The sequence below is a fragment of the Furipterus horrens genome, unplaced genomic scaffold (genome assembly GCF_987537825.1).
Source record: "Furipterus horrens unplaced genomic scaffold, mFurHor1.1.pri manual_scaffold_3, whole genome shotgun sequence".
Taxonomy (NCBI): domain Eukaryota; kingdom Metazoa; phylum Chordata; class Mammalia; order Chiroptera; family Furipteridae; genus Furipterus; species Furipterus horrens.
This window is the reverse complement of record NW_028327173.1, coordinates 9,776,244-9,790,585: the sequence shown is the minus strand read 5'-3', so window position 1 is coordinate 9,790,585 and position 14,342 is coordinate 9,776,244. Positions and strand designations below refer to the sequence as shown.

Below are 14,342 nucleotides of genomic sequence, written 5' to 3'. Positions count from 1 at the left end.
GAGACAGGGAGGGTCAAGGGGGTGTTCTTACAACTGCCCCCAGACCTGGCCCCTCTCATGCCCTGCTCAGAGCCCCAATCCTTCCATCTACACCCGGCAGCCCCGCTCTGGCTCCTGCCCAGCTTTGTTCCTGGCCGCCTCCTGCAGCCCCTGCGGCTGGGCCCAAGGCCAAAGCTGGAGTCACAGACACAACAACCCAGTTCTAGCTCGGCCCAGGGCCAGAGGCAGAGGGTGGGCTGTGGGGGTAGCAATGGAGGGCCAGGGCTGGGGGAGGGAAGGAGGAGGAGAGGGAGGGAGAGAGAGAGCAGCTGTGGCTGTGAGAAGGGCTCACGTCTTTAGCAGCCTGGACTGTCACCACAAGGGCCTGGGCTTTCTGCCCCAGACACACACGCACACACACATACACACACAGATGTCCTCCAAACACACATAGAAACCTCAGAACACCTCTCATGTGGCTCTGCAGAGGTGAAGGAAACAGAGGTCCCCTGAAAACTGCCTATGGTGTGGAGAGCTTATGGGCATCGTCTCTGTGAGACAATTATTGGTCCCCCCCCTTTTACAGATGAGGAAAATGAGATTTGGGCAGGCCAATTAAGAGCAGAGCCAGGCTTGAACCCAGGTCTATCAAGTTCAAATGGCCAGCTCTTTCTTCTCCAGTCTAGTGATCTCAACATAGAACAAGATAATAGACCCTGCCTCTGTTTTTAGAGTCACAGGTTGGTCACTTCAGTGGGTGCTGAGACCCAGGCCGGCAGAAACAGAGATACACACAGTAGGACTTACGAACATCCATTCAGACACAGAACCTCCCCTGGCCCCGCTGCCCTCGGTGCCCGCCCTACCTGGCTGGCCCGGAGCTCACTCTCGGTGGCCTGCAGGCTCCTCTCCAGGGCGGCCACCTGGCCGAGTGCAGCCCGGCGCTCCCGCTCGCTGCGTCGTACACTCTCCTCCTGCAGTGCCAGCTCTGCCTGGGCCCCGCTCAGCCGCCCATCCGCGCTGCGCCGGGCTGTGGCCCCCACCCCAGAGGTCAGGCCTGGCCAGGCACAGCCTGGAGGCCTCAACTAGGCCTCAAAATGCCCGGCCTGCTTGTCCACCCACCACGGGACTTGCCCCTGAGTCCTGGAGGGGCTGTAAGTCTGGGCACAGGGTGGGGCTGACTAGGGAGGGTTCCCTGGAGGAGACAGCCCCCAACTCAGGTCACAGTGGCCAGGGAAGGGACACAGGAGCTGCTCAGGGCATCCCACAGCCTCCCGCCTCCCTGCAAAGAGCACAAGAGAGCAAAGCAAGGCTCCGGGGTGGGGGCAGGGCAGGCTCACCTTCCTCACTCTGGGCCACAGCCTTCTGCAGCTGCCTTGCCCGTGAGGCTGCGTTGTCCCTCTCAGCCTCCATCTCAACCAGCTGGTGACTCAGGGCACTCGTCTGAACCCGAAGCTCATCCTGCAGGCCCGAGGTCAGGGGAAAGGGAAGACCCCGCTCTGACAACCTGCAGCCCCGCACAGGGCCCTCAGCCACCTGATTCCCCATCCAGCCACCCACACCAGCTCACCCGTTCTCTCTGGGCGCTCCTAAGCTCCTGCAGGAAATCCCGGAGGGCCCCCCGCACAGCCTCCGGGTCCAAGTCTGAAGACATCGGGGAGGTAGCAGGAACTGGGGTGGGTGGCTCAGATCCAGGGCTATGTTCCAAGGGGCTGGGGCTGCGGGGCCCTTCCCCACTTCCTAGAGGAGGAGAAGTGTTCAGGGACGCAGCAGCCGCTGGCTTCTCCTGCCAGGATGGTGCCTGCAAGCTTTTGACACATCTTCCCCTTCCCAGCAGCCCGCAGGAGCTTCCACAGACCCGATCAGGTCCCCTTGGCCTCCTGCTTCACCCTTCACCAGCCCCAGTAGCCCTCAGAGTCAAGCCCAACTCCCAGGTCATTGCTTAAGAGGCCCTACTGCTCACCCTAGCATGAAGCTGGCTAGGCCCCTTAACCCTCATCTCCCATGTTCTAGAATATTCCCTCTTCTAGCATGAGGGCCTGCATATATGCTGTTCTCTTCTCTCCCCATAACTTCTCTTTCCCTGGCCCATTCCTTTAGGTCTAAATGTAAAGATCACTCCCCAGAGGCCTCTCTGACCCCAGAATGTGCTGCGGTAACCTCATCCCACCTTCATGGAGCTCTGATGTCCGCTCCCTGCCCAGACCACGAGCACCATGAGGGCTACGTCCCCAGGGCCCAGTCCAAGGGTGGACACTCCATCCCCTTGACATCTCCCTGTACTGAGCACGGGCACTGAGCCAATGCTTTTCCTACGTCACCTCCTTTCACCCTTGCAGTGCTTCCCAGAGAGGTAAGGACCAACTCCCCGCTTCACAGGCTGGGCGGGCTCAAAGTGGCTAACTGATTTGCTCGGTCTCAGAGCTGAGATCATGGGCCACAGAGACAGGAGGGGCAGAATGAAGAGTCAGGACGGCACCTAGAGGTCAACATCGTAACTGCAGGATGGGATTCAGCCTGTGAGCATCCTCCAGCTTCTGCCAAAGGAGACCGCATCTGCCCCTCAGATCTGTTAGCACCCAAAGGACCCACAGCAGGACATTCACCCGTTGCCCCCGGGGCCTCCATCCTTTCCGAGTGGAAGCCAGCACTCTCATAGTGTCCTGCAAGGACTACCTGAGCAGGTCCTTGGTCCCCACGTCCTCACCTCCCACTCCTCCCACCTTGTTCCCTGCGCTTGGGCTGCTGTCGCTGTGTTCACGGGTGTACTTCCGCTCAGGCCCTTCCACTTGTCCTCAATCTCTGCTCCCATTCTTCCCTTACCTACCACCTCCTCTGTGGGGGCTCTCCCTGTCTCCCATGCACCTCTCAGCCTCCCTTGCCTTATCTTTTTAAAAAATTGATAAGATACATACAAAATATGCCTTTCTAACCATCTCTAAGTGTACTGTTTAGTGGCAGTAATTATATCCACATTATTATGTGGCCACCACCATGACCTGTTTCCAAATCTTTTCCATCATCCCTATTATGGGTTGGACTGTCTCCCCAAAATTCATACTGATGCCCTAACTGCTGGGACCTGAGAATGCGACCTTGTTGGCCAATAGGGTCATGGCAGATGTCATAGGTTAAGATGAAGTCTTACTGGAGTCGAGTGGGCCCTACTCCAATATGACTGGTGTCCTTATAAAAAGGGACATGTGGACACACACTCAAGGAGAAGGCCGTGTGAAGATGGGAGTTACACTGACATAAGCCAGAGAACTATGAGAAGCCAGGAGGCCTGGAACAGATCCTTCCCTCGCATTTTCAGAGGGAGCGTGGCCCTGCCCACACCTGGATCTCAGACTTCTGGCCTCCAGAACCATGAGACATAAATTTCTGTTGTTTAAGACACTGTTTTGTTACAGCTGCCCCAGAAAAGTTATATACCCTCCGACAGAAACCCTGTGCCCATTAAGCAGTAACTCCCGCAGCCCTTCATAACCTCTAATCAACTTTCTGCCTCTTAAGAATTTGGCTACTTGAGATATTTTATAGAAGTGGGGTAACTGTACTATATTTGTCCTTTTGTGACTGGTATATTTCACTGAGCATGATGCTGTCAAGGTTTGTCCATGTGGTAGTAGGTGCCAGAATGCCATTCCTTTCTAAGACTGAATACTACTCCTTTGTATGGATACATATTTTTGTTTATCTATTCATCTGTGGACACTGGTTGTTCCCACCTTTTGGCTATCGTGAAAAATGCTGCTATAAACATTGGTGTACAAGTATCTGTTAGAGTCCCTGTTTTCTGTTCTTTGGGGTATATACCTAGGAGTGGAATTGTTGGGTCCTATGATAATTCTGAGTTTAGCTTTTTGAGAAATTGCCAAACTGCTTTCCACAGCGGCAGCACCAGTTTACATTCTCACCTGCAATGTGCTTTGACTTATCTTTCCTTACCTATTTTCTAGCCCTCACTACCACCACCCAATACATTCTGTATTTCATTTCTATAACACATTTCTTGTCTGCTAGACTACAAACGCCATAAGCAGAAACGTTTGCCAGTTTTGTTTACTGCTCCAACCCCAGGGCTTAAATTGTACTTGGCGCGTAGTAGGTGCTTAGTAAATACTGAGTAGCTGAATGAATGAATGTGATCCTGGGGCTAAATCTGTGGATTTGAAAAGGCAGTGACTCATTACCCCCTAGTCCATATCCCACGGTGCTAAGATTCCACAGGTTCTGTTCTAGGCCCTAGGAATCAAGACAAGATTGTGCCAGGCTGAAACAAGGTGAATACCCGCTAAAGGGTACTCACACCCCCTGGAGCACAGGGCTAATTTTCCCAGCGTCATCTTTTGGGCCTTGGGAGCTAGTGGGGCTGGGAGGATTTCTGAAGGAGTCCCTGGAAGGGGTCTTGGCTGAGTGTGTACCTGCCTGCGGGAAATGTCAGAGCTCCAAGCCTGACATGGGGGCGGGGGGTGGGGTGGGGTGGAGCTAGGGATGAAAGACTTAAGAGGATGGCGCGTTGATAAAGACAGAGCGCAGGTCACTTATAGAGGACGGATGCTCAAAGACTCAGAGGAGTTAGGGGCATCAAGAGGCGACCTCTACCCCCTTTAAGAAGTGACCTGGATCAGCAAAGGGAAGCAGCCTTGGTGAGGGAGCTGGGCCGAGACTCTTCAAAAGAGGGGCGTGGACCACAGAGAGATGTAAAGTGACGTGAGATGTGAGACACAGGGGTCTAGATGGGCAGTTCTCCGCCAGGAGTCAGGGACCAGCCAAGGGGGCGGGTTGAAGACTGGTAATCAAAGGAGCGGCGAACCCCACGGAACAGAACTAGTCGTGGGGGCGGGGACCAGAAGTCTCCATCCCCCACTCGCCCCTCAGCGTGCGTCTCTGGGGCGTAGCTCACCTCCTGTTGGCGCACTGCGGCCAGGGGAGCTGAGGGGTCGCGGGGCGGGGCTGACTGCACGACCGATACCCAGGCCGCGGCGCAGGGCCGATCGCAGGCCGCCCAGCTGGGCCTCAGCCCCGCGCCGCTGGGCCTCCACGCGGGCCAGTTCGGCGTCCAGGCCCTGCGCCCGGCCCTCGGCCGCGCTCAGCCTCAGCGCCAGCTCTGCAGCCTCAGCTCGCGCCGCTTCCAGCTTCAGCTCTAGGCTGCGTGCATTGTCCAGCTGCTGCTTCTCTGCGCTGCGTGCCTCCTCCAGGCTGCCTACCAGGCCTCGCTCGCGGGCCAGGAACTCTCCCTCTTGCTCCTGCAGCTTCCGCTGGGCTCCCTGGAGCTGGGGCAGGGGTGAAGCCCGGAGGGAGGGTCACCAAGGCCGCCTCCCAACCTGATGCCCACTTGTTCAAAAGTGGCGTGCACAGCACCTGTTTGTTCCTTTAGTGGTCTCCATCCAAGCAGGAGAGGACCATTCAGAGGTGTGGGAGAAAACTAGTAGAATTTCTCTCTTCCTTCTGTTCATATGCCCTCTAATCTACTCGGCTTATTAGTAATAAACTAACAACTAATACTTGCATAGATAGGACTTATCAATGCCTGACACTAAGAACTTTCCAAAAAATACCAACTCTACCACTATGAATCATCTCTATTCTACAAATGAGGAAACTGAGGCACAGATTTGTTATGTAACTTGCCCTACACCAATAACTAGTAAGCTGAGAGCTAGAATTGAAAGCCGGGCACTCTGGCTCCCAAGGCTGTTCTCTTAACCACAAAACAACACTGCCTCTCAGTGCACATAATTTATCAATAAATCACACAGCAGGGGAGTGTACTAAAAATTACTTACTGATGGAGTACATGATTCTCTGTCTCTGTCTCTCTCTCTCACACTCACACACACACACACACACATACACACACACACACAGCTCTCTGGTCTAATGAGTCAACTTCTCTCAGTTTTCAGCTTCACTGCTACTGAATACCACCTGGATGCAAGGATCTGGGTGGAGGCCCTGTTTACCTCCCCTGCTAGGCTAGACCCTATCTCATGAGTGCTCTGAAGCACAGAGAGGTTAAGTGACTTAGTCAAGGTCACACAATAGATGCAATGTGATGAAACAGCCAGAAAAGACAGAGTGGAGACTTCAGATGCAGACACACCTATATGGCTGTGTGACCCTGGGTAGTTCCCTTCTCTCTCTGAGCCTTAGTGTCTGGTTCTCTTTGTGATATGGGGATAACTGTGCCTACCTCAGGAGGTTTCTGGAAGAATCAAAGAAGATTATACCTACAGAACTCCCACTACTCCTGCTACAAAGTTATTGCAGTTGTTGTTATTAGTGTTACACTCAGGGATGACTCTCCAGGAATAGGGGACAGGGACAAGTGCTAGACAGTGGTCTCTTAGAATGACTCCATCATTAGAGTCCTCACCTGCTTTTCCCAGGAGTGGGGGAGAGAAAGGCACAGAGCAGCGACTCCCTCAGAACCCTCCCCCTCCAGCCTGCCCACCCACCTAGTTACCTCCTGTCGCAAGGCCTCCAGGCTGGCCTCACCCTTCTGCAGCTTCTGTCGGAGGCCCAGGGCCTCCCGTCGGCCCTCCTTTTCTGCCCGCTCACCGAGTGCCAGACGGCCCTGCAGCTCCAGCAGCTCTCGGCCCAGCCTGGCGTTCTCACTGTCCAGCATCTTCATCTGTGAGAGAGCGGATAGAGGTACCCAGTCTCAGCACCCACAGCCCCCTCTACCCCAGGGAGAGTGCTCAAAGGTTCCAATAGCATCCCGTTCAGCTCTGCCCCTAAACCTGGCCTACTCCAGGCCTGGCACAGGGGGCGCTCAGGACCTATTGCTCTAGGGACATGTACATTGAATACCACCCCATATCCACTGGGAGCTTGTCCCCGATACGTCCACCAAGTCGAGCCATGCCAGACACCTGGGCACCAATGACCTCAGTTTACCACCTAATCATAACCATCTCTCATGGGGAATGGAGGAAGGAGTGCTGAGTCCCTGGATCACCTTTCACCTGTACAAATGCCTAACTATTATGGGGTGCTCACCAAGTATCCAGCCCTGTTCTAAGCACTTCACTCCTATTAACTCATTTAATCTTAACCCAATTCTACATGGGGTAGGTACTAACATTATCACTATTTAAAGGATGAGAAAACTGAAGCTCAGGGAGGTGAAGTGACTTGCCCAAAGTCACAAAGACCTGAAGCAGCAGACCGGGATTTGATCTTAGACAGGTGGAATGCTAAGGTGCGTTCTAAGTCCCTATTTCCCCATAGGAATAGGGGTAAGGCCTACCCCAAGGTGCTAAAGTGAGGGGAACATGAGATCATGCTGTGGCATGCAAAGCACCCAGCAAAAGCCTGGCACCCACATTTCTCCTGTGGCTTCCAGGACTTCAGCCCAACAGGAAGGGCCTGGGTAGAAGGGGCCGTGGTGGGAGGTGGAAAGGGTTTGTATTCAGGCTGTGATATCTCTGGGGAAGGTAGAGCGTAGAAACTTAATGGGGCTGTTTCCTGTTTTGGGGAGTCTTCCAGAGCAGGACAGCCTGTGCTCACAGGGTCCAGGGCAGTGCCCAGCACACAGAAGGCACTTGTGAAATGCTTGCTCTTGGTGATGATTTGGAGATCATTTAGTTCATGGGCCAGCAAAGTGCAAGCCAAACTCCACTGGCTGCCTGCTTCTGAAAGGCCTTGAGCTGAGATGGTTTTCACATTTTCAAATAGTTGGAAATAGTTCATTTTTAAAGGCTTGAAAGAAAATTTTAAAAGAACAGTATTCCGACACATGAAAATTATATAAAATTCCAATTTCAGTGTTCATACAAGGTGTTCATGGGCCACACACCCGCTCGTTCGTGTACTGTCTAGGACTGCGTTCTCACTGTGATGAACGACGGAGCCAAGCAGTGGCAACAGAGACCGTATGAACCATTAAGCTGAAAATATTTACTATTGGGCTCTTCACACACAAAAGTTTGCCAGCTCCTGGTCTAGTGCACAGGATCTGCTCCTCTTGTTCAGATTCCTTTGAGAACTGGACAAGAGCTCCAGACCCTCCCCCTGGAGAAATGTGAATGAGTATATACACAAATGTACACAAACATGTGTGCACAAGTGTGTGAATGCACGCACACACTTTTGCACACAGGTTCAGGGGTTCAAGGACTCCCCAAAGCCCATCCATTAATACTAAGATTAGTTAAGAAACCGGTTATAGTTCAGGCCTTGGTTTCACAGATGGAGAGTCCTTAGCTCCATAAAAAGGGGTGCTACTGGCCCAGGGGCACACAGCAAGTGCCCAGGAAAGGTGCAGCGCTATGGAGGGTACCTGCCGCCGGAGCTCCTGCAGCTCCCTCCGAGCCTCCAGCCGGGAGCGCTCTACCTCCTGCAGCCCAGCCCGCAGCTCCCCAGCCTCCTTGCCCATGGCCACCCGAGCCTCTTCGAGGAGCGTCAGCTTCTGCTCTTTGTCCTCATTGGCAAGTTTCAGGCTGGAAAGGGCAGGGGGCAGAGGTCAGAGGCAGCCCCAGGCCCTAGGAAGATTATAGTGTGTCCCTTCCCATAATTCCTGGAATGGGTGTAACTGGCTCTTAGCCTAAAGGTGCCTCAAGTGCTGGCCCAGACCTGACCTGAGCCCTCCAGGACTGGGCCCAGGCCCTCAGCTGGGTGAGGTGGGTCAGGGGCTAGGGTGGGGGGCACGCACTAGTCTCTAGGGTGATTCCACCAGGTGCGGTCAGAGTCTGGACCCAACTCTGCCTGCTGCCACCTTTCCCTTTCCTTCAGGTTGGAAAAACACCTAAATCAACTCAAGTGCCAGGCTTGGCTCAAGGGCAGAGAGCCCCCACTTGTGCCATTTTCCCTGAAGCTTGGGAGTGATGTTAGCTTCCAGGGACAAAATTCAGTGCGAAGGACAGGGCTGGGTGAAGGACTCAGGGCTGATCCCTCCTGCTGCCCCACCTGATCCGCTCGCTCTCGGCCTTCTTCACGGCAGCCCGCAGCTCCTCATTGGACCGCCGCAGGGCCTCGCGTTCCTTGGCCCCCTCACTCAGGCTGCGCCGCAGCTCGCCCGCCTCCTGTCGCTGGGCCTCGCGGCCGTCCTGGCTCTCTCGTACCTTGCGCTGGGCCTCCAGCAGCTCCCGCCGCAGCCCGTCACGGGCATCCTCCAGCAGGCGCAGCTGAGTCCGGAGCTCTTCTGCCTGTGAGGACAGTGGGCGGTCAGTGGACAGAGGTCGGGTTCCACTCAAGCTGGGCCTTGGTGGAAAATAGCCCTGGCCCATTGCTTTGCAACAACTCAGAGCACAGGCGTGAGTTATGATTCAGAGCAAAGCAAGCTGGAGTCAGCAGTGTTTTGGCCTAAAATAAGCAATCAGGATCGTCCTATGGACAACACCAAGAGGGCATGGACCACCAGCCCCTCCTGAGCGCCCCAAGTTCCCACATGTACATAACAAGTACTTAAGAAATGTTTGCGGCCCCCTTTCTCAGTGGGCTGTTCATTTATCCTTGAATGCAGGGATGAGCCTCACATTTTCCTGGGCCCCCACTGAACCAGGCTCCCAGCAGCATTTAGGGGGTGCTGCCCAAAAGGGCACGGGGCAGACGGCTCACCTCGCGCATGCAGGATTCCCGCTGCCTGGCCAGGTCCCGGGCCTGCTCCTGCAGCCTCTTCACCTCCTGAGCATGGGCCGTGGCAGTCTCCTCCAGCTGGGCCCGTAGGTCCCGCAGCTCAGACGTTAGGGTGTTCATGGTGCTCTAGGACAGACGGGCTCCTCAGGGGTGCTGTGCCCCCTTCCACATCCCCCCTACTGCCTCGGTGCTCACGGCTGGGCCAGCTGAGCTGTCCACTGTCAGCTCCAAACATGGCCCCTGCTGCGGGCTTTACAGACCCTCTGTGATCCCTGGGTGCCTAGAGCGCCCGTCCCTCAGACTAAGGGGTTCAACAGGGCACAGCTGCGCCACCTCCCTCTGATGGGGACTCCCAGGGACGGGCTGGAGCTCCCCGCACAGTCTGGGCGCTTCCCCAGGGCACAGCCACGCTGCCCCCTCAGTTAGGGGGCTCCTCCTGGCTCAGATGGAGGCCCACTGCCCAGCCTGCCTACCCGGTCCTGCTCCTGCCGGCTCTGAGCATCTCGCTTCTGTCGCTCCATCTCCAGAGAGATGGCGGTCAGGCTGTGCTGTGTACCCATCAACTTCTCTGACAGCGCTGTCTTCTCAGACTCCTTTAGTGACAAGGCCTGGCGGGGGCAGGGACAGAAGGGCCTGGGGATTGGCTGGCGTTGGAGGCATGCTCAGGCCTTTCCCTTATGTTGCCCTGGGAAACGTGCCCACTGTGGACTTGGGGGCATGAGTGGGCACCACGGATGGACCCAGGGCTCACCCCTCCTGAAGCCCCAGAAAAGGATACAAGAGTAATAGTAACTCTGGACACAGACACAACTTAAACCTTCCTAACTTGCCACAACAACCCTGAAGCAGGGTCCTTCATGAGTCCCACTTTACAGATGAGGAAACCGAGGCTCAGAAATAAAGTAACTCGCCCAGGGAGCCACAGCCAGTGAAGAGAAGAGAAAGGCGCCATCTGCCCTGTCTCCATGGCATTACGGGAGTCAGGAGTCGGTGCTTTTAGAGGAGAGTCAGCTGACACATTGGGCATTGCAGGGACTGCTCAGAAGGCAGTCATGGGGACGCCATGCCCAGCCAGGGGTGGGAGGGAACATGAGAGAATGGGGGGCAGCTCTCCCGGAACCCGTGCACATGGTGTCAGGGCAGTGACTGCCACTCAGCGAGCTCCCATTGTATACTAGGCATGGCTTAGGGGCTCCCAACTCCCAGCTGCTGGGTGGCTGAGCGGGAAACAGCTCCAGAACCCAGGCCCCACGCCAGGGCTCACGAACCTGCTGCTTCTCACTCTCAGCCAGGAGGAGGCCCTCGTCCCGCTCCTGCTGCAGGGCAGCGATCTCCTCACTCAGCTCTTCCTTCTCAGCCTCCAGCCGGGCCAGCAGCTCCTCCCGCTCCCGCTGCAGCTGACTCTGCAGCTGGGCCCGTTCTGCCTCCAGCTCCCGCCACGCTGTCTCCTGGGGGCCAGGCCTGAGCAGGTGACCCACGAGGCTAGGGCCACCTGTACCCCAGCCCCCGAGAGACAGGTGACCAGGAAACTCCAGGTTGGGTAGATGACAAGGGCAGGGACACGCCAGGGTTGTGCAAGCCCCTAGGAGCAGCAGCCCTGGTCTTGGGGTCAGAGAATGTTTCCTGGCGGAGAGGCAAGCAGCAGTCAGCCAGGAAAAGGGATGAGGGGGAAGAACCTCAGGCCCAGAGTACAGCCCCAGAGATGTCCTGGAGGGAGGAGGAAACACAACATACAGGGAAGTCACACTGCTTAAGGGTCACTGGAGTTTGGACTACAAGGGGAACATGATGAGCAAGGGGGCCAGAGCCACAGGAAGCAACCGGGCCAGACCAGGCCTTGGGGGTGTGGGGAGGGCTGGGCCTGACTCTGAGGACAGTGGGGGGCAATGGAAAACCTTAAGCCAGAGTGATAAGGAGCAACCTAAATGCTAGGCTTGGGGATTGGACAGGAACTGAGAAAGAGGGACCAGGATTGCAGGTAGGGACCAAGGGGAGCTGGGTTGGCTGTGAGAAACAAAGGGGGTCCGTCAGGGGGTGTCAGAGTAGCAGGAAAGAGTACAGACGGGTGACATTAAGAGGCCAAGTCGGGCAGGGCAGGGAAAATAGAGACAGGGCAGGCACTTGCTCCCTGGGGACTGGGCGGCTAGAGCCCACAGGCAAAGAACAGCCCACGGAGGGTCTGAGGGCGGTGCCTGGCACCTTTGTGAAACTTCAAACACTCGCTGCCACCTGCTGGAGTCAGAGTGAATGGCACCCTGGAGTCGTGCAGCAAAAGCCTGAACCTCTGACAGAGGCAGCCCTGTCCAAGATGGGTGACACAGGTCTCCTGTCCGGAGGCCTATCCTACCTAGTACCATAATAATAACAATCAGCATTTATGGAGCATGTGCAAAGTACCAGTCACTATAATAACCCTTTATATGGATTACCTCACCTCATGCTCACAGTGCCCTATACCGTCCTTATCCCCATTGTTATAGACGGGGAAATGAAGGCACAGAGGCCATAGGTGATATAACCAGTATGTGGCCTATAGCAGGCCCAATCCCAGGCAATATAACTTCAGAGCCAGTGTTCTCCGATGCCTGTGTTCTATCTTCTAGTGACCTGGCCCCTCACCTTTCTATACAGTGTTTAGGTCCTGGAGTGACCCTTCAAATGCAAACGGCAATTCTTAGCAAATGAAATTGCTTTCCTGAATGAGGATCACCAGGGCTGGACCAGATTTGGGGTCTGGGGATCTGTATGTTTGACAAGGAGTTCCTGATGTTTTCTTCCCAGCTTCCCCCAAGGCCCCCGACCCCGAAGAGAGATGAGGCTCCACTTCAACGAGTTGGAGACCGAGGCAAAGTGAGAAGGAGGACTCCCTGAGACAACGGCTCAGAGCCCCGCGTCCCCTAACCCAGCGGCCCAAACCTTCTCTCGCTGGAGCCGCTGCAAGTCCTCCTCGTGGGCGGCCCGCTGCTCCCGCAGAGAGGCCTGGGCCTCCCGCTCAGCCTGCACCAGCTTCTGGGCCATCAGCTCCTTGTCCAGAGCCGCCTTCTCCTCTGAAGTTGTAATCTGCTGCCGTAGGCCTGCCAGTTCCCCTGCACGGGAAGGATGGGGGGAAGGGACAGGCTTGGGTTGCCGGCAGACTCAGGCCAGGTGAGCCATGTAGGCAAAGCCCCGGAGGAGAGAGGGCCCACTTGGTACCTAGGCTGGGTTCCCTTGGAGAAGCTTCTCACCCTCTGGGCCTCAGTTTTCCCATCTGCTGCCTGGACCCACTGGCACTGTCCCCCTCCCTCCCTCCCTACCAGAAATGCCATCGAAGGGATGAAATGACTGAGGAGGCCCTCACAAATGAGGAAGATAGCAACCCCGTTATTGACTGAGTGCTCACTATGGGTCAGGCACCTGGCTTAGCACCTGACAGATCCAATCTCATAAGAGCTTCATAACATGTCAAAGGAGCTTATCTCATCCCCGATCTACAGATGAGGACATGGAGGCTCAGAGGAGACAGGTAACCTCCCAAAGCTACGCAGCTTTCCACGCGGCATCTCCTTTAACTACTGATCACCACTCGGTGGGCTATCAGCTGTCAGCACTAATGGAGGTGACCACGGGGAGGGTGCACCCTACTGTGGACAATCTAAAAACCACCTCCTTGCCCTGGCTGGTGTGGTTCAGTGGATTGAGCACCAGCCTGGGAACCAAAGGGTCGCTGGTTCGATTCCCTGTCAGGACACAGGCCTGGGTTGTAGGCCAGGTCCCCAGTTGGGGGCATGTGAGAGGCAACTGTTCAATGATTCTCTCACACATCGATGCTTCTCTCCCTCTCTTTCCCTCCCTTCTTCTCACTCTAATAACTAAATAAAATATTTTTTTAAACATAAAAAATAAATAAAAACCATCTTCTGGGTTGGAAACCCACCAGAAACTCTGTCAGCATTTCACTTCCTGGTGCTGCCTGGCTCGGGTGCAGGTGGACAGGGGAAGTTAATTTTCATGGTCCAAGTAGGTGCTTAGTAAATATTTGTTGAGAGAGAAGAACCCCAGAGTTCAGAGACCAGGTGGGGCATGTGGAGAGAAGCAGGGCTGGGACTGTGGGGCTGAGAGAGCCATTTGGAAAAGCAGCGATGGCTCCACAGAGAACTCAGAACTCTCCAAGCGCCCTGATGACAATAAGCAGCAGGCACCATTGGCTGAGCCAGGCTCTGTGCCAAGGCTTCCACAAGCTTGCCTCACCCCTTCCTGGCAACAGCCTTAGAAGGTGGGCAATATCACCCCTCATTCTCAGATGAGGAGCCTGTGGCCCAGCAAAGGAAGGGCCTTGCTCAAGAAAGCTCAGATCTAAGTGGCAGCAGCAGGACTGGAACCCAGGTCAGCCAGACTCAGAGGGCAGTGCTCCCAACTTCCGTGAGACCCCAGAACTAGACAGGTTACAGTCCAGGCTAGAGCCTGGTGTTCCTCACCACCCCCTGCCCCCCCACCCCCATACCAGTCAGGGCCTCCTTGGCCAGCAGCAGGGCCTGCCCATCAGCTTCCAGCTGCTCCCGGCGGGCCTCCAGCTGAGCCAGCTGCCGCTGCACCTCAAACAGGCTGCTCTCCAGGGCTTCCTTCTCCAAGCTGCAGCACACACAATCCCTCAGGCCGCAGGACTCAGCCTCTGGGGCCCCAGGAAACTGCGGAGCCCAGGGCGTGGCCAGCCCCGGGCCAGGTGCCAGCCTACCTGCCCAGCCGGGCCCGCGCTCCCTGGGGAAGCCTGAGCCACAGCTAGCACGCATTGGCAAGCCCAG

The 14,342-nt window shown here is 55.8% G+C and overlaps 1 protein-coding gene across 1 annotated transcript in view; it reads right to left on the bottom strand.

Annotated features, from left to right (window-relative positions):
• The window catches only part of CROCC (ciliary rootlet coiled-coil, rootletin), a 37,308-nt gene that overhangs the window by 4,463 nt on the left and 18,503 nt on the right, over positions 1 to 14,342 (bottom strand). The window contains exons 19-30 of the mRNA XM_090268680.1: positions 14,045 to 14,172; positions 12,481 to 12,650; positions 10,833 to 11,012; positions 10,038 to 10,172; positions 9,547 to 9,690; positions 8,896 to 9,134; positions 8,270 to 8,429; positions 6,452 to 6,619; positions 4,889 to 5,258; positions 1,550 to 1,719; positions 1,320 to 1,440; positions 846 to 1,009 (exon numbers count right to left, since the gene is read on the bottom strand). Of these exons, the coding sequence (XP_090124806.1) occupies positions 846 to 1,009; positions 1,320 to 1,440; positions 1,550 to 1,719; positions 4,889 to 5,258; positions 6,452 to 6,619; positions 8,270 to 8,429; positions 8,896 to 9,134; positions 9,547 to 9,690; positions 10,038 to 10,172; positions 10,833 to 11,012; positions 12,481 to 12,650; positions 14,045 to 14,172 (2,149 nt within the window). The remainder of the gene's footprint in view (positions 1 to 845; positions 1,010 to 1,319; positions 1,441 to 1,549; positions 1,720 to 4,888; positions 5,259 to 6,451; positions 6,620 to 8,269; positions 8,430 to 8,895; positions 9,135 to 9,546; positions 9,691 to 10,037; positions 10,173 to 10,832; positions 11,013 to 12,480; positions 12,651 to 14,044; positions 14,173 to 14,342) is intronic.